Raw genomic sequence first — 19,629 nt, 5'->3', positions numbered from 1 at the left:
TTTACAAGAAGTACATGAAATGAAATGTGAGGAAGGGAGGGGAGAGACATTTGGCCCAAGGAGAAGATCAAAAGAACTTAGACGATATCATGTGTAGCAATAACGGTGGGCGGTAGGGCAATTGGAAGCCTTGGCGGCCCCTAGGTGGATCCGCCAACGGAGATGTGGAAGCTAAAGAATCAATTGATACAACGCAAAGTAAACGAGGGTAGGTAAGGTAGCTATGTGACACCAAACCCCTAATAAAACAGTGATGAGAAATTAAGATACGTCTGTGTTTCTATCCTTGTTTGATATAACTTCCAAGTCTTGAACTCCCCATTAAAAAAACAAGTATATTTATCATCATTCCTAACAACGATTAAGATATCATTAGGGTTTTCCCAAATTGTCATCATCATCAACAACTCCCCTATATACCTTTTGCATGGCCAAACACTTCCCCGCTCATAAGACAGATCCAATAATTTAGTCACTTTCCATACAATTTAGTCAACAAATCAGTCAAGAGCTTTCATCATCCAATGAATCCAATCAGCATAAGTAATTGATTAATAAATCCACCTTTTACAAAAGCCGAATAAACAAAAGCCAAAAGCAAAAGCAATCAAACAAAAGCTATATGCTATTCTGCACCTTTTCAAAACTCGGCCGGGTAATCAAACGGCACCGGAGTGGCAGCACTCTCCCCCGCGCTCGGGTGCACGTACCCATATTTACGCAGCACCTGGTTATCCGCGAAATTCAACGCCTTCCGCATCCCGTCCCAGCACGACTCCCCGGAATACATCTCGTTGTGCATTCCGCTGCACGGCTGGCATCCCGTAAAGTGCGTGACGAACGGCCGCCTCCAGCTCCCCTTCCCGTACCCCGCCTCACGCAAGTACTCCTCCCTATACGCACCGTACTGTTCGCTCACCTTTTCCGCGTGCCTCCTCCTCAAACGCACCGCATTGTCCTCCTCCCCTCTCTCTATCTCGTCGTACCTGGCCTCGATCTTATCCAGCGTCCCCACGATCTCCGCCCAGTACCCTTCGAAATAATACTCGCTCTCCAGATAAATCTTGTCCCCCCATTTCTCCTTCTCCCTGTAGATCAAGTAAGCCAGGCCCGTCTGATCGTCCGACTCCGGGAACGCCTTGTCCTTGAACGTTGACCGGAGGGTCTCCCCCCACTTCTCGTACTCCGGCGTCTGCGGGCCCATGCTGGCCCACACCTCGAGGAAATCCATGGCCCACTGGGAGTTCCGGATTAAGAACACCCCAGCATTGAGCCCGGTCCAGCTGTGCGTCTCCATTACCAGGTGCGTCCACCCGTGGACGATGAGGTTGTGGTTTTTGTACCGGTCCAGCGGGAGCTTGAACTCCATATCGGTGAACAACGCGTCCGAGTCGACCCACCAGATCCACTCGGCCTCCGGGTGGGCCACCATGGCGGCCCGGATTACGGGGAGCTTGGCCCAGTAGTTCCCCATCCGCGGGTGCAGCAACGCGTTGTTGTAGAAGATTTCGTGGCCGTGGATTCTACAGTAGTCCACCTTGTTCTTGAAGAATCTCAGGAGGAGATGATCGCCGATAGGATTTTTACACGCGGACGGCTGGGATCCCGTCACCATCAGAATCCTTTCCCCCGCTCCCGACGCCAACGACGGGTGGTGCAGCAGCCACTGCCGCCGCTTCTCGTCCCAGTCCCGAACCGGCTGTCCGAGCGTGTACCGGACCTCCCGGTCATCGTAGAAGGTCCGGTTCCGGGGGTCCCGGCGGAGGTCAGCGTCGTCGGCGCATTGATCGGGTTCAGCAGCGGTTGGCGGCGGAGCGACCGTGCGGTTGAAATTGGGGATGGAAGAAGGGGTTACGAAAGTCCAGAGAGTGAAGAGGAGGAGAAGAGCGATAAATGCGCCGCCGAAGAAAAGCAGTCCGTCGGCGACCCAGGAAGACGGCCTTGCTCTGGCATAGGGTTTCGACATTTGAGGCAACTCAGGGGAGAGCATTGGAAATGGAAAATGCGACAGGGCTGGGTTGTTAACGGTGTCGTTTTGCGGCCATCGATGAAGGGTTTCGTACAGCTTCTATTCTGGTCCTCTGGATATGTTTAGCAGAAGGGTTTGAGAAGTGGGGGGAGTGTAGAGTGCATAGTCGGTTTAGTAGCGCTGAAGATGCTAAAGTGCGCCACGATCTACGGCATTCGTTGGGTCCCTTTGTCTGGCCTACACCTTGATCAAGCAGACACGTGTATGTATGTGTTTATGAACCGGCACCTTCGTGGGTAGAAATTAGAATTTTGTCGCTTTTACTTTTATGACCCACACCACGTTACTTTAGTGTGGGTGCGACTCACAAGAAAGGAATGAAGGAAGGTATTATGGTCATTTAGGTGCACTTTATTGTGATATTAATAATGAACATGGACTTGTTTGGAATGAAAAGGAAATCTAAAACTTATATTATTGGAGATAAATGTTTTGGAAATTTTTTCAAAAGTAAGATTTTTATGAATTTTTCAACATTTTTTATTTTTGACATAATATATTTAAATATCGGTATAAAAATTGTGTTGAAAACATAAGTTGACAGAGAGTTCATGCAGAATTTTACTTTTAAATTTTTTTTAAAAATTCTGTAAAAGGATTTCTTTTATTTGGAAGGAATTGGTTTGGCAAATAGAGTTGGCATAGTGTTGAATTGAATTAGTTATGATGTTGATTGATAATTACCCAGACAGGTGGCAACATTCAAACAAGTGATGAACATGAGATTTTAAGCTTGTAAAATTGCAACCCACCAATGCAAATTATTGTCACATAATCTCTAGTTCAAATCGTCAAAGTGTTTATTCCTCCATTTGAGGGTTTTGTATCTGATTCTCGCCATACCACGTGTATAAAGAAAACTTCAAGTTCATAATTAGTTTACTTATATTCATAAGATAGTGATATAAATGATGGATAAATTTTGATGTGTATTCGGAACACAAAAATGATACATAACGTATTATAATATAAGTAGACGATAAGATTGATATGCTCCAAAGGAATGAGAGGCAATAATGGATTTTTACTAAATATTTACATATATAAATTATGTAATATATATTTATATTTTTTGGTACAGTACAATAATATCATTAGTAATGTTATCGAATATCAATACCGTATCAAAAAAATTCGGTTTAATACAATACCGTGCCATTACAATTGACACAAAATCGGTATGGTACAGTTAACAATTCCGTTGACACGGTAATTTGACAATAAATTCCATCCCAATTAGCATTACCCTTTTCAATGTCTCCACTTTATAACACATGATGTACCACCTTATGTTCTGGATACACAAAAAAGTCTCTCCAGATGATGGTGCAACTTCAATGAGTTAACATAAGCATGAGTTCAGAGTTACATTTTCCCCTAGTTATAACCAACAAAAAAAAAGAGAAGATTTTGTAATATTCAATTTAGCTTTTTTTTTTCCTACAAAAATAGTTTTTTTCTTTCCCCCATTTTCTATATACAAATTACATTGTGAAGGGGAAGTTAGACTTTAGTTCAAATACAGATATAAATAATCTTAACCATCAAAATTACAAGTTCTTAATAAAAAATGATTAGCATTGAAAAACAACAGAGTTTAGGACAAGATGTGGTGTCCACTCGGATGGGATGAGGCGAGAAGGTAGTCCGTTTCACTTGTTGCATGCCTGCTTTTGCACCTCGCTTACATATCTTCTTATTTAGCATCTCAAATCCGAACTCTCGATGACAGCTAGAAGGGATCGCTAGACAAGCAATCAGACCAACAATAAATGTTTAATGATAGTGAAAAAAAAAAAAAGACCACACCTAGCTCAATTTGTTGACTGGTAAGCACATGGTAAGGAAACATAATAACTACAAGGTGAAGCATCTTACATGAAAACTGGAGATAATGTTTTAAAATTACAAATTAATAATAATAATCTTCATATTAGTATGGGTCAGTCTTATTAATATACTTATACAGAAAAACAACCAAAACCATAAGTAAACAGTGGAGATTAACACTAACAGATACCAATGTCAGAAGATTCGCAACATAATCACTTACATAAGTAGTTTTTTAACCTGTTTAATATTGTCTGAAGTGGGACCCTTCTTGCCTTTGTAATCCTTTATATTTTATAAAATTACACCACTACATTGTTGACAAGTATAATGAAATTCTTACCTTTGGGAAAGAAAAAAAATTAAACGGAAATTTTTTTTTCCAAATGTGATCGTTACACCAATCAAGAATGACACATTGTTTATAAATAGTGACCACATACAAAGCAATAATCATGTGTTTTTTATTGACCAAAGTTTTCTAATTTGGCAGCATTTCCCATTTCATAATATATTATAGACCTTCGCTTCTACACTCCACGAAATCTAAGGATCATTAGTTGAAACTTGAAATCAAATACATTGTTTTTTCAGATTTTTTTATTCTCAATAAAATATGATTACTTGTAGAGGACATATTTCATCAAATACAACATGTACAACCAACAAAAACACAACTATGCTTATTATCTTTCTATAATTTAAAACCTCACAATTTAATTAATTAATCAAACGTTACAACATAACAGAAACAGTTGACGAACTCAAATCAAGGTGCACAAAACCATAATTTTGAAGTACTTGATTATCCGCGAAATTCAAAGCCCTATTCATCTCGTCCCAACACGAATCCCCGGTATACTGTGGATTGTGCTCTCCGCTGCACGGTTGACACCCGGTAAAATGCGTCACAAACGGTCTCCTCACGCGCCCCTTAAGATACGTCTCTTTTTTCGCACCGTACCACTCATTCACTTTCTCCGCATGTTTCCTCCTTAAACCGTTGTCGTTTCGCTCCGTCTCGGCGTAACTCTCGGTGAAGTTATCGTACTTCCCCACTACCCCTATCCAATAAGCTTCCGAGTAGTACTCCCACTCCAAATAAGTCTTTTTTCCCCCACCTCTCCTCATCCGTGAAGAGCAAGTAAATCAGAGCGGATTGATCGTCTGGGAGTGGGAACGGCTTGTCCTTGAATACCGATGTCAATATTCGGCCCCAGTTTTCAAAATCCGGGGTCTGTGGGCCAATCGAGGCCCATTCATCAATTAAGTCCATGGACCACTGACAATTTCGAATTAACAACACCCCGGCATTGAGCCCGGTCCAACTTTTATTATCTTTGTCCCCATAAACCATATTGGGCCAACCGTGGACTACAAGGTTGTGATTTTCATACCGGCCCAACGGAACCCTAAATTCCATGTCCGTAAAAACCGCATCTAAATCCATCCACCAGATCCATTCGGCTTCTGGGTGGGCCAGCATCGCGGCGCGAATAACCGGAAGCTTGGCCCAATAGGAGTCCATGTTGGGATGCAAGTGCGCGTTGTTGTAGAAAATCTCGTGTCCATGTAAACGACAGTAGTCCACCTTGTTCTTGAACAGCCTCAGAAGAAAATGATCGCCAATCGGGTTCTTACACTTGGACGGCTGCGATCCGGTGACGAGGAGGACCTGGTTTCGCGACCCGGAAGCGAGCGACGGAAGTAGGTCCAGCCAAACGCGCCGCTTTTGGTCCCAGTTCCTGATCGGGCTTTCTATGAAGTAGCTCAGTTCCGGGTCGTCGTAAAAGGTAGTGTCAATCGGGTCGGGTTCTGGATTTGGGTCGTGGGCGGCGTATCCCGAGCCGGGTATAGGAAAAAGGAGGAATCCGAAATTGGGTTTGTGATGGTACAGGGCGATGAAGCACCAGAAGAACCAGACGGAGAAAAGGGCGATGAATAGGCCAGCGAGGAAGGAAAACCCGTCGGTGCAGGGTCGGGATTGGTGGGTGGGTTTTGCCATTGGAAGGTGTTTGGGAGGTGGGAAGGTGGAGTAAGTGGGAAGAGTGGGATAGGATTAGGATGCATATTTGAAGAGAGAGAGAGAGAGAGAGAGAGAGAGAAAGAAGGGGGGATTGGGATTCTGGGGATTTGGGGATTTGGCGATTTTTGTTAATATGAGACAAATGCCTAAAATTGGAAGTGGGAATTGAATTTTGGGGAGACGTTTATGGGAGAAAGGGGATTTGTTTCCGAAAGGAATGAAGGTAGAAAGGGCAAGTAATCATTGCAGTGCCGGTTGTGATCTGGGATTTTATGAACATAAATGAATGACTGAATGATAGAGAAAGGAGGAAGAAAGATGAAGTTTGGACTATGGCTGCTACTTTATATGGCTTAAACTAAACGTAGAATGCCAATGTAAAGGAGTAAAAAATTTGGATGTTCTTTTTTGTTTTCTACAACATGCTACTCACTGCGTTTTAAGTTTAAACTTACTGTATTTCAAAGCAATTCTCTCTTTTTTAGCAATTTAGATGAATTTATTGTTGGTTAGTTCAGGTTAGAGATGGTTTCATTGTGAGACCCTAAAGTATGGAAGGACAAACCCCTATTGTGGCATCTCCTTTGTTTGTGTAGTTATGATTGATGATTGCCGAAGCTTTACAAATTTAATTTAGTTGGATTTTTCATGATTTTAAATAATTTGCTAATTATGCTTATTTAATTTAACACGTTCGGATCACATGTGAGACGTTTCTCAAACAATTTAGTTGACTTTGTGAGTTGACATTGAAAAATCTGTAAAATTAAAATAGAACTTTAACCAAACTACAATATCAAAATCAGTTAATTTACCAGAACAAAATTAGAAATTCATTTATCAAATATTGCTTGGATCTACTTAAATATACAAATTTTCTTCCCATTAATTTCCACGCTAATAAATTCAGAAAGTATGGATGAACGGGAAAAGGGAATGCATTGGAAAAGGAAACGCGGTGTGAAAAATTGGCCGTATTCTTGTAAAAAATAATTCCGATGGAATACATAACAAGAAGCTTTCATAGCTCAGTTGGTTAGAGCACCCGTTTAGTAAGCGGGAGGTCTTGAGTTCAACTCTCAATGAAAGCAAAAACAAATTATTTTTCCTCCCTTTTTGTTCACGTACTGCACTGCAATTCTTTCATACAGAAAGCGTACAAGAAAAAACATAGAAATACTCCAATACAATGTTTCTTTTTTTCATTTTCCCAGGAACCAAACACGATTTTCTGTGCCCAATTCTAGTCACAAATCGGAAATCACATTATTTACGCTACACATAAAATAACAACAAACAGAGACCTTACAGTTACCCACTAATACTAGAGTCAAGAGGCAACCTTCCTAATTCACTAAATCAGCAACCCGCTAAGTCGCGCCACTGGAGGTACACCAGCCCTGCACGGTAATGGGTGTATGCCCCCGCCACTACCAATACGTGAAACAGCTGGTGGCTGTGCCCTGCTATGTCGAATTTCCCAGGCAGCCATCGTTCCGGAATCCTTGTGGCATAGACCAGGGCTCCCACCCCGTAGAGAAGGCCCATCAGAATCTCATACCCGGTTGTGTGGAGTGCCTCAGGTTGATCTGAAAACAAGATCAGCTTGTGCATAACAGGTAGAATCCCGGACAAGCCCATGCCAAGAAAAAGAGACACACGGACTATTCGGTATTCAGGATTTTGAAAGACTGGGATAAGGGAAACCAAAACTGTGGCAATTCCCAAGAGGGTTATGCATCCCATGTAGAGGGCGCACAAGAAAGGGTTACACATGAAACTGTAGTAGACGAGAGGGTAGAATGAGGTAGATATAAGGGCTGCAATTCCAGCATAGTCCATCCTGAGCATGATATACGACATGAGCTCAGAGTGGCAAGAGAGGAGATGGCATGCGCTGCTGGTCAGCAAACAAAACATGGCTCCCCCCAAGAAGGCAAAAAATGGCCATCTTGTGATTGGTCTAATCATCAATGGTGCTATTATGTTTGCTACATCCTCCTTCATGCTACGCTGCTTAAATCCAAACAACAAATTAAAGTATGTTAGCAGATGCATCTCCCAAAGTACATTAACATTGACAATGGAAAGTAGATTTATATGATTGGGGATTCTAACTGCTCATGCTTTTATATTATTTAATGCTCCAAGGGCTCACACAATTAGATTGTGCACGCGCCCGTGTGTGTGAAATAGGACACAACTATCAGTTAACTTTCCTACATATCATCTTAGATGGACAGCTATGCGATAATTTGAGTAGCCAAACTATTAAGGAAAACCATTTTGCAAAACTCACATTTATACTAAAAAATCTCACATAAATGATACAATTCTAAGCACATTATGCTAGAAAATCAAAGCCTTGTAAATGGCACACTGGGGATGAGTGTGTAGATGTGAGGAACTAGATAATTAAATGCCAAAGGATCAAAATAAGTTAAAACATATTTCAACAATACATAAACTATTTATTGTTCATATTGAATTGGAGGAGGAGAACGTCAAATAGTAAAATGTTCATTCAGGAAGAAAGAACCTATTGAACATAATGGAAGAATCTAAAAGCTTAAAAGGTATTACGAATGTATATAAATGGTCAGTGGATAAGTTAATATCATTGGATCTACGGCTTTAAAGGTCGAGCATACCAGCACACAGACATCAGTTTGGTTGCCATGGGAGAATCGTTGTGGCAAACAGTTTTTCAGAAGTTCCATAACATGCCAACCAGAGAGTGAGGGTAGCAGATCGATTGAAGTTAACGACATCTTTAACTCTTCTCTAAGTCTGTTAAGATCTGGCATGTTGGGTAAGGAAGGGAGGCAGGTCATGAATTCTTCATGTAATTTGTGCAGATCCGCCTTTTTCAGCACATCAGGAAAATGCTGCAGAGCATGAAGATCAACGACCTCTGGAACCTTATTTGCAGTGTATATGGTCAAGGAAAGAAAAAGGAAGAATCCGATCAAGTGCCTGGAAAGCAATAATTTGTTAGAAAAGATTGTCCAACGTTGAAGTTTATGCCGTTCTAGTTCCGACATATCAGTTACCAAAAATATATTTTTACACAAAGTTAAAAAAACCAACCGCGCACCTCTATAACAAAAAAAGGATACATAATTTCACATCAGAGAATTTCGTGGGTTTGACATAGAAATATGGAAGTCAATACAATTCTTGTGATCGAAGTAAATTGTCATATTCAACAGTTTAATCCACTACTGTTAACTCAGAAGAAACAAGGAAAATTATGAACAGTTTTTGCTTTCTCATTAAATATTACAAACTTCAAGAGGGGAAATATAGAAACTGTTTAAAATAAACTCCCGATTAATAGCTTTTATCTGAAAGCAACAGACCCGTTAACCATATTACTGGTGCAGACCAAATGATCACATAATGTCATATATGTACAACTAAACATTTCCAAATAATATATAAAAAAAAAAGAAGACTCATATACAGACAGAGGCTTACGTCCAAACGTTCAGCGTCTCGTTGTGGATGGTAAACATACTAAGCAAGACCTGCTTCAATGGCCATTCAGACCGGTAATGGCCTAAGATGAACTCATTGTCCCTCAAGTAATTTGGCAAAGTGTGGTACTCAACCAGCTGATACTTCACCTTCTCCCACAGCCACTTTCCTTTGCCTTCCTTCGACGAAGATGCACGATTGTTCTCCAATGCTTCGGATGAAAGTTTTGGATCTTCAAATTCTTCGATTTCGCTCCCCATTTTCTGTTTAACCCCAAATCATACAATGTCACACTTAACACATTGAAAAATTCTCTCTTTCGTTGCCAAAGAACAATTATAAGGTACCAGGCAATGAACCCAGATCCTGAAGCATTGACCCTTATCAAATCCAACGTAAAAAATCGAAAAATGCATCAAATTTTTTATTTTTGAATTGAAATATGAACAATTGCAGAGAGAATGCAAACCCATTACAAAAAAATTTAGTCTCAAATCTAATTGTCCATTTTCTTTTGTTGCATTTTCTTGGAAACCAAAGCCAAATTAAAGGTACGCAAAATCCAGCATTAACAATCTAATCACAAATAGTAAGTAATGGTGGGAAATCAAAGCATGCCAAGCAAAACCCAGGTGAGAAAACGTACCGAAAAATCGAAGACCCGCCAGCTGAGAACAACCAAAGCAGCCCCAGAAGGAGATTCGTCTTCTTTCCCAGATGGGGTCTTCAGAGTCGGTCCTTTTTATATATATTTGTATAAATAATGGAGCAGTGATAATCAGAAGAAGGAGAATTGTCCTTGATAGAAATCACAAGAGGAAATTGGACGTGGGTGATTAAAAATTAAAATACAGATTTGGGAATTGAGGGGAGAGATTCGATTGAGGAGATGCGGAGATGCCGGTGGAGGTCGATCGGGTGGGCCAGCAGACACTTATTAGTTGTTACCAAGTTTGGCACGTCTCGGAGGGAATTCAAGATATTTTGCCGAACTGCTTTGAGATTAAGCCAAGGCGGTGTTCGAGCGTTAAAAGTTACGTGACCCAATGCAATCTTTTGTTGAGAGATGTGTCCCATAAAGCGCCATCAGGCTGACAAATTAATAGAAAATAATTTTTTATCCTTTTACTTTTTGAACGTTTCATACATTTTTTTTTGTTTACGGTATATTCTTTGATATTTTTTAATGTGTTAAGTGTAAATAAGTGAAAATATATGGAGACAATTTCAACTTTGTCCCTCATTCTTCTGCATTTAGGATCCTTTCCGGGTCCTTTTTGTGAGAATCACAAGGATCTTTCAATCACGTTCGTTCATCGTACATCGTGCAGTTAGAAATTATTGTAAATTTTTTATTTAAAATTGAATATAAACAGTACTTGACGGAAACTAGCCGCACGATATACGTTGAACAGACGTGATTGGAGGATCCTCATAAAGAAAATCCGAAGAAGATCCTCATTCATTCCTTTGAAGCCACCCCAGGTCCCCACCCCCAAAAACAAAAAGCACACCTGGCAACCCCAATTCGACGACCAAGTAGGGGTGGACACTTAAAACAAAAAACCAAAACCGAAACACAAACAAATTCGGTTCACATCGAACGGTTCGATTTTGCAGTTTTGAAACGGTTTTGGTTTTGAAACCGAACCGCAAAGTAGGAAACGGTTTGGTTTCGGTTTTGGTTTTTGAAAACTGTACCGTAATTATTAATAGGCATTTAATTAAATGTCCATATTAGATGTCGAGTTTTAATGGGTTATTTGTTAGAGTCCATACATTTAGTATTAGGGGTGTGCTATCCACACACCCCTTTTTACTACTCTCACACCCCTTGTTAATTTATGTCATTTGATATTCTTTAATTCATCCAATCTAACGGCTTAAAATTAAAAAGGTGCGAGAGAAGTAAAAAGGGATGTGTGGATATCACACCCTTAGTATTAACTCAACCACACTAGAATATCATCACTCATCACCTTCTTTCTCTTCTACATAATATCATCACTCATCAGTAGGAGTGGGCACTTGAATGCATTGTCCTACAATGGATATGTGATCAATAGGTAAATGGTTCACACAAAGGACGTTGAGAAATTGATATTGCAAGGGAAATAATGCATAGCTTCCTCATAGATTTAAGGGTGCAACCATGCAAGTTTGTTTGTTGGGCAATTATAATATATATCTGCCATGAGTCCATGACATTGGATCATTGATACATGTTATCTACTGCACAGAGTATGCATGTAAAGTTGCAAACCGTTCATTCATTTCTTTTCCCAAGCCTTAAATTTTTGTGTGGCAATTGGTACCTAGCTAGTTTGGGAAAATGAATTAAGGGTTAGTTTGGGATTGTGGTGCTTTTTTTTTTTTTTTTTTAAAAAAAAACAACTTATTAAAAAATCTGAAACATTAAATGTGTTTGGTAAAAAAAAAAAAAAAACTTTTTTTAAGAAACTGTTGACAATGACAATAGAAAAACATAAAATAACATATAAAAAAAGCATAAGTAGAGTCTACAATGCTTCTAAAAAAAATGATTTTTTTTTTCAAAGCGTAGTAATCACTAATCAGTGTCCATTTAAAGAAATTTTTAAATGGCAAGTATACCACATATTTTACAAAATTACAATCATTGTCCTACATTTCTCTTTGACCATTATTATTTTACATTAAACCATTTCTATTTGTCATTTAGTACTACAGTCTAGTGATATTCATTTTCCCTTATAAGTGAGACGTCTTAGGTTTGATTCTCGCCAAAGGCAAACTTGAACCACATTATTGTTAGCCTATTGTGAAGCTTAACCCACACCATCACTTCTTTAGTGTAGATAATATCGTTTGAAAAAAAATACCATGTCTTTTTTAGTCATTTAACATATTCACACCAATTTATGTAATAGTTTACCAGACATTGTTTTTTTTTTTTTTTGTTGCCCTAAGATTCTAGCCATAATAATTTTACTCATATTCGTTTTTAGCGAAAATTAAGCTTAAAATTTTTCACTTATAAATGAATAAAAATACCAATGGATCTTTTACCATGAGGCCACAAATAAGTTAACTATACCATATTAACTTACTTTATTTAGTTTTTTCTTGTTCAATGTCTCCTTAAGAATTGGTTGACCTCTCACTTATAAATGAATCATATTCTAGTATATATTAGTGCAATCCTCGTGGGAATGATCTCGTACTTTCTTTCTACACTATGTGTTTGATCTTGTGCACTTGTGAGTTTAAAACGTGTAATTAGTAGCTTAATATTTAAGTTGCTAATTTCATAACAACTTTCTGGCACCGTTGTTGGGGATCGAATTTGATTATATTACTTACTTAATTGGATTGTTACACTTTTAGTTGGTTTAGATTTAAAGTTAATTGTTGCTTTTTTTTTTACAATAGTAAATTATTTCTTAAGTCTCTTGTTTAGCTTATCCATTGTTTTTTGTTTTTGTAGAAAAGTGGAGCCACTTTAGCTTGTGCCGATACAAAAATTCAAGTTTGCGGGTGGTTTGCCATCTACATCTTTGCTTCCCTGTCTCCTTTAAACCCTCAACTCGAAGCCAACCTACTCTAAACGACAAAAGAGGGCAAGGTCTCTGGGGAATTCTCTAAAAGTGCCAAGAAAAGAAAGTCATTCAATAATTGTGATGGAAAGAGTGACAAGCAAGGGAATGGGCAAGAGAAGGCAACTTCTGCAACATCTCAACAAACAAGTACATCTCTTTCCTTTACTGTGTCTTTTCACATACGTTGTTGTGCTCGAATTTTAATTCTTGAAATGCTTGGCTTAGGTGGCAAGGAAAAGCGTTTCAATCAAAGGTTATGCAAGATGGTCCTTCACTACTACAAAAGTACCCAATATTGTCTTTTAAAAACGACAAGAAAAGCCCATTTATGTCGGAAATTAACAAAAAATCCAACAGAAATTCATGTAATGGCTAATAAAAGAACTGACAACATTGCTTGTGTCACGAAAATGCTTTTGTTGTCGGATAGGACTCTTAATCCGCCTAGAAAAAGGAGAGTCCATTAAACAAGAAAAGCAAAATGGTGTCGGATAGGAGACATTGGCATTGGTTACAAGTGACATTAATCATTCCGTCGGATTCAATCGACACTAAATTTTGAGAAATTCGGTTGGATACAAGGACAATTCTGTCGTCCATAACTGACAGAAAAAATATTAATAATAAAAAAAAATAAAAATGACAATTTAAATAAACATAAACAAAACTAGTAATTGAATAAATAATAATAAACAAAATTAATAATTATCCATCATAATATATATTCATATATACATATAAGTTCGTTAATTATGTTTATAATCTTTTACTAATTATACAATTTGTAAGAAAAAAAATATACCTACTTTTGACTTCCTTTCCATCTTCCTTAATCAAGCGTCAATCCTTCGTCAAAGGAATATTTTAAGGATCGTTGCCCTCAAAAGCAATAAACTTTGAAAAATGATCACTATTCAAACTTATGCATTTTCCGATGGAATCAAATTAACAGTTTTGTTGTCCTATCCATTTTGGGATTCCACATCTCCGAGTTCTCTGTTGAGGCATTGCTCCTTGTTAATAATAAAAAAAATATATTTGTGATGCATGTGGATACAAATTTCTGCCTTCCTTTGATTGACGAATCTGCACCTGCAAAATAATAACACATAAGATTAAGGCCAAAAGCCTCACGCGTCCATAATGAAAAGGGGCTTTGGCTGAAGAATCTCCGATGCCAAAGTTAGAATTCCAAGAAGAATGTGTTTGAGTGTTTGTGGGAAGCAAAAAGCCTCTTTAGGGGTAGCTAAAGCTTATTGAATTTTGGAGATAAATGGAGAAATGGGAGGTCATGCGTAGTACTTCCCCAGGTTATAGGCATTCCATCGTTTGTCGATCTCTTTGTCGTTCATGGTGCTTAGGGTGTACCTATTCTTGCCACCTGCTCTGCTGACTTTATATGGACCTTCCCATATATGATTAATCTTTTTGGAGCCTTCTCTTTAGGTAGTGATGAATGTTTTTCTTAGGACCAGATCTCCAGGTTGAAACTGCCTAATCTTTGCCCTTTTGTTGTAGCTAGAGAGGAGCTGCTGCTGGTAGGCTACAATATGGGTGATAACCTTCTCGCGTTCCTTCTCTGCTAGTTCTAGATTTGTTGCCATCTTATTTTTGTTCTGCTTAAAAGTTGGCAATATGGTGCTGATGCTCGGCACGATGACATTGGGATGGATGATTGCTTCTAAATCGAATGCCAATGAGAAAAGAGTTTCACCGGTTGCTCGTCGTTTGGTTGTACGATACGCCCATAGGACACCGGGAAGTTTTTCTGGCCACTTTCCCTGCTTATCTGTGAGGGATTTCTTAAGGCAATCTAGGATTGTCTTGTTGGATGCCTCCGCCTAGCTGTTGCCTTGGGGATATCTAGGCGTAAACATGTGTTGTTTGATGCCATATTTCTGGAAGAACTTTGCCAAGTCTTTGCCTACAAATTACGGGCCATTGTCAGTGACGATAGATTGAGGGATGCCGAGCCGACAAATAATGTTCCTCCATATGAAGTGCTCTATGTCTAATTGAGTAGTGATGGTCATGGGCTAGGCTTTTACCCACTTGGTGAAGTAGCCGGTAGCCACGATCATTATGCATCTGCCCCGAGTAGCAGGCGACATGGGCCCTACCACGTCGATTGCCCACTGCATGAATGGCCATGAACTTATTTGCGGGTGGAGCTCGCTGGCAGACAGTGTGGGTACATGCTTGAAACATTGGCAGCTGTCGCACTTTTGAACAAATTCCTTAGCGTTTTGATGCATGGTAGGCCAGTAGTAGCTAGCGTTGAAGACCTTCTATGCTAAGGTTTGACCTTTTGAGTGGTTTCCACAAACTCTTTCGTGGATTGAGCTTAGAACTTTTAAGTCGTCAAAAGGTGCTAGGCAGCGAAGATGTGAGCTTGAAAATGACCTTTGGACGAGAATGTCGTTCTATATGTAGTAGCGTGCCGCCTTTTTTTGGAGATTCCTAACTTCTAATTTATTTGCAGGGAGTGCCTCATTGATTAGGTAATCGATGATGAGATTTTGCCAGCTTGGTGTTGTATTGACTTGTAAAACCTCGGCTGCTGGTTTTTCTTCTATACTCAGTTTTCCTAAATACTCAATTAGGATAGAGCGTTTGAACTAGTAGTCCAAAGCAGTGCCTGAGGCTTCCAAGATGTCCGCATGAGCGTTGTCTGCCTATGGCACTTGTGTGAGGGTGTAAGTCTAAAACTCCTCAAGTTGCTTTCATACCTTCTCGAGGTATAGTGCCATCCTTGGATGCTTTGCTGCATATTCCAGGGTAGTCTGGCCAGTGATAAGCTGAGAATCGGAATGGATTGTAAGCTTCTTGACTGCCAGATCATATGCCATTCAGAAGCCTCTCAATAAGGCCTCGTATTCTAATTTGTTGTTTGATGCCTTGAAGCCTAGAGTGATTGCCTGCTCGAGCATTGAGCCGTCGGGGGTGATAAGAACCAAGAGTGCACCAGAATCCTTGTAGTTGGATAAATCGTCGACCTGTCGGCGCCAAAAGTTTTTGTCATAAAGGGTTGGTTTGGCCAAGGCACGCTCAAAGGCATCTTTGGGTTGTGTCATTATGTCTTCCAGGCCAAGAGTGAACTTTGCTATGAAGTTTGCTAAAGCTTAAGCTTTTATCGCGATGCGGGGCCGGTAAACCAAGCCGTATTGGCCGAGTTCCAACGCCCACTTCATCACTTGTTGAGAAGTGTCTAGACCAAGTAAGATAGATTGTAGGGGATACTAAGTCAAAACGACAGTCGTATGCACTTGAAAGTATAGTCTGAGATTTTGAGCTGTAATAACTAACGCCAAAATTAGCTTTTCGATCCTTGGATATCTTGTTTCCGCATAGATGAGAGCTTTAGAAGTATAGAATACTGGCAGTTGGGTCCCTAGCTCTTTTCGTATGAGGGCAGAGTTTACTACTACGTCTGAGACTACCAAGTAGATGTATAATTCCTCGGTTGCTTCTAACTTGTATAGTAATTGAGAGGATGCCAAATATTTCTTCAAGTCTTGAAATGCCTTATCGCACTCGTTATCCCACTTGTCTCTTTGCATTTTCATGATGGCCCCTAACTCTTCTTGCATTGTCCGGTCAGACTTTGTATCTCATTCAAAGTGGTGGGGGATTTCATCTCCAATATTGCTTGGATCTACTTAGGATGTGCCTCAATTCCTCGCTGGGTTACGAAGTACCCTAAGAATCGCCCTGATGAGGCTCCAAATGTGCATTTGGCAGGGTTGAGCTTCATCTTGTACTCCCTAAAGATACTAAATGTCTCTACCAAGTTTCTGAGATGGTCTAACTGCTGCTTTCCTTTTACCATAATGTCGTCGACGTAAACCTCCATGGTAACCCCACTCTACTTCTTGAACATCATGTTTACTAACCTTTGATAGGTAGTTTATGCGTTCTTAAGGCCAAAAGGCATAACCTTGTAGTAGTAGGTGTCTCGCTCAATCACAAATGCAGTTTTCTCTTTGTCGGGCTCAAACATGGCAATCTGATTATAGCTGGAATATGCATCTAAGAAGTTGTGTAGCTGGTTCCCTGCAGTTGAGTCTACCATTAAGTCAATTCGGGGGACAGGGAATAGATCTTTCGGGCAAGCCTTGTTAAGGTCGGTGTAATCTACATATACTTTCCACTTGCCTTTCTTTTTATTCATTACCAGCATGACGTTGGCTAGCCATGCTGAATGCACCACTTCCTCAATGAATCTAGCTTCTAGTAGCTTGTCTATCTTTGCCTCAATGATCGCTACTCGTTCTTGAGCGAAGTGTCTTTGTTTTTGGATTACCGGTTTAGCTACGAGTTACCTTGGGATCAATGCTGGGCATGTCAGAGGGTGACCATGCAAAAACATCACGGTTTTCCCTAAGGAAGGGTGTGAGCTTTTCTTTTTCCTTTAGGCTCAATCGTGAACCGATTTTAGCCATTTTCTTTGGCTCGACATGTCTCCTCTTAAAGCTATCATCTTGATCCACCTATTGTAGTTGCTATTTGGTAGCAGGCTCGTCATTCTCAACCTCGGTAACTCATTCAGCATTTGCACTATGCATCGTTGGGATACGGCATAGTCATACTTGATCTCTCCCACTCCTTATTCCAGAATGCGAAATCAGATTTTCTAGTACTCAATGAAGGTTACGGCGCTCAATTTCACTAGCCAGGGCCTTCCCAGAATCTTGTTATAGGGAAATGGGTCACTGATTATAATGAACGTCTGCTTTGAGACTACTGGTGGTGTTCTTACATCGAGTGTTATGTTGCCAATAACAGTCGAAGTGTATCCATTGAATTTGGTGAGTACCTCTATTCGACGTGTTATCGTGCTTTCTAGATCTTCTGAATGATGGATAGCTGAAGTAGATTTACTATACGTTGTCCATCATCACTCTGTCGACTATAGCGTGTCCCAGTTGAATGGATATTACCATAGCATCGTCATGTGGGAAGTTAACTCCCTCAGCATCTTGCTCAGTGAAACCAACAATGGGTCCAAGTTTGGAGTAGGCTGCCTGAACCTAGAAGATTGTTATAAACTGCTAGATCTTCCTCTTGCCAGAGATTAGTCTCTACGCTTGGCCCCTACCTGTTTTGGTCGTTTGACTGCTTATTGTCCACTTTCTTATGGGCTGCCTCAGACTTTTTCTGAGGCTGCTCAGGTGCCTTGATTTCTCTTCGAGCCTCATCCCAAAGTGCATGCTTCTCAATTCTCCAAATAGAGAATGATCTGCTAGGAGTCCTTTTTGGAAGGCTGCGCTGACAATTGAGTCATTGCAGCCGACTATCTTCACCTTGAACCTCTTGACATAGTCGCAAAGCGACTCATTTGGATTCTTCTTGATGTTGAAGAAATGATTGGACTTCTTCTTGATCGAGCGGTAGAATGAGTACTCCTTAGTGAAAATTACGGAAAACTCATCGAAATTTTAGATAGATTGTGGAAGCAGGGTATATAACCAATCTTGCACCTCGTCCTGCAAAGTACTGGTGAATATCCTGCACATTAAGGCGTTATTGGCCCCGTAGAGAATCATCGTTGCGGTAGTGCAAGTGCCTTTTTGGGTCTCCATCTCCCTTAAATATGGTAAAATGTGACGTATTGAACTTACGCAGGGGTTCCGTCTGCTCGATCTCGTTCGTGAAAGGTGATCTGTCCATATGTGCCACGTCCTTACGAAGGGCTTTGTCTATGATGTCGATGTGTTGGAATCCGCGTAATCACTCAGTTATGAGCCTCTCTACTTCTTCCTAAATTTACCCTTGTCGGGGCAGCGGGGTTTCCAGCTGCCCCCGGTCATGACATATTGGTCTCGGCTGCTCTTCCTTATGCTCAGCTTGTCAATACCGTGCATGTTATACATATAGTTGTTCCTAACAGGTGAGCGAATTACTCGTAGGCTGCCAGTTGAACTTGAGCCAGATTGTGCGACTGCTTATCCCCGTCTACCATGCTGCCTACTCTGATGTGAGGTGGATGATGCTCCTTACAGGTCTAACCGCTTATGAACACTTTGCCTGGAAGGTTGTCCATTTTGATTATCAAAATGTGGCCCCAACCGTGAATTTATGCTCCTCCGGGAGCCTAACTGACAGTGCACGCTACTCCGCGCGCTAAGACGAGAGTCTACGTTATCTCGAGGGCCCATGCGGGAGTGGACATTACCAAAACGCTCAGTTTGTAACTGGTCGAAGGGTTCTTGCTGCGACGTTATTGGAAAGAAACATCATCGCATGTCCTTATCCTACTTCTGTACACTTCATCGAGGGCACACTGCATCTTGATGTGCTGTAGGAGCTGACTTCCCAAGGTAGTCTACTACGCGAGGGTGCTTGTCAGTCGGTGACCTATCGAGATAGGTATTGTTCTCTATTTGGAGTGGAAAAGCTATGACAGTAGACATCTGCTTGAGTTGTGGAAGTGTAATGGACTCCGAGTGCAAAGCTTGAGTCATGATAAGTTAGATCTTAAGTAAGGTGGGGGTGAAAATACCCTTGGTTCTCAGCCTTGGGATCTGGATATGGGCTGGTTGAATTGGTTTGGGACCATGCTGGACCGTCTAGAGGGCTGCGAGAGTAGGTTGGGCGCATGGGCGTTGGGCCACCTTGGTTGGCGTGGCTTGTGCTGCCTCGATCTGGGCAACTCATGTTCAAGTAAAGGTGGTAGGCGTTAAAGG

General features: G+C 40.6%; 2 protein-coding genes, 1 non-coding gene and 1 pseudogene across 4 annotated transcripts; 1 reads left to right on the top strand and 3 right to left on the bottom strand.

The window, feature by feature from the left end:
• Nucleotides 1-457: 457 nt before the first annotated feature.
• Nucleotides 458-2,100, bottom strand: LOC103411018 (galactomannan galactosyltransferase 1-like). The gene is given in 1 exon segment (NM_001328775.1): nt 458-2,100. A coding segment is annotated over 1 exon segment (1,350 nt). The 5' UTR covers nt 1,991-2,100; the 3' UTR covers nt 458-640.
• Nucleotides 2,101-4,526: 2,426 nt separating this feature from the next.
• On the bottom strand, nt 4,527-6,330 carry LOC114823761 (glycosyltransferase 6-like; annotated as a pseudogene).
• Nucleotides 6,331-6,902: 572 nt separating this feature from the next.
• TRNAT-AGU (transfer RNA threonine (anticodon AGU)) lies at nt 6,903-6,976 on the top strand. The gene has a single exon. It is a non-coding gene; the product is annotated as a tRNA-Thr (tRNA).
• Nucleotides 6,977-7,062: 86 nt separating this feature from the next.
• On the bottom strand, nt 7,063-10,415 carry LOC114820984 (heptahelical transmembrane protein 4-like). Of its 2 annotated transcripts, none has more exons than XM_029092480.2 (4): nt 10,012-10,415; nt 9,366-9,628; nt 8,537-8,861; nt 7,063-7,898 (listed from the first exon to the last, which is right to left on the bottom strand). In XM_029092480.2, the coding sequence occupies exons 2-4, from the start codon at nt 9,623-9,625 to the stop codon at nt 7,245-7,247; spliced, it is 1,239 nt and encodes a 412-aa protein (XP_028948313.1). In that variant the 5' UTR covers nt 9,626-9,628; nt 10,012-10,415; the 3' UTR covers nt 7,063-7,244. The 2 variants fall into 2 exon arrangements, with proteins under 2 accessions (XP_028948313.1, XP_028948310.1); XM_029092477.2 differs by having other exon boundaries at nt 7,063-7,901; nt 10,012-10,394.
• Between the last annotated feature and the right edge of the window lie 9,214 nt (nt 10,416-19,629).

This window comes from Malus domestica, chromosome 02, assembly GCF_042453785.1.
Source record: "Malus domestica chromosome 02, GDT2T_hap1".
Lineage (NCBI taxonomy): Eukaryota > Viridiplantae > Streptophyta > Magnoliopsida > Rosales > Rosaceae > Malus > Malus domestica.
The sequence above is the reverse complement of the archived record's forward strand: the minus strand, read 5'-3'. Positions and strand labels throughout refer to the sequence as shown.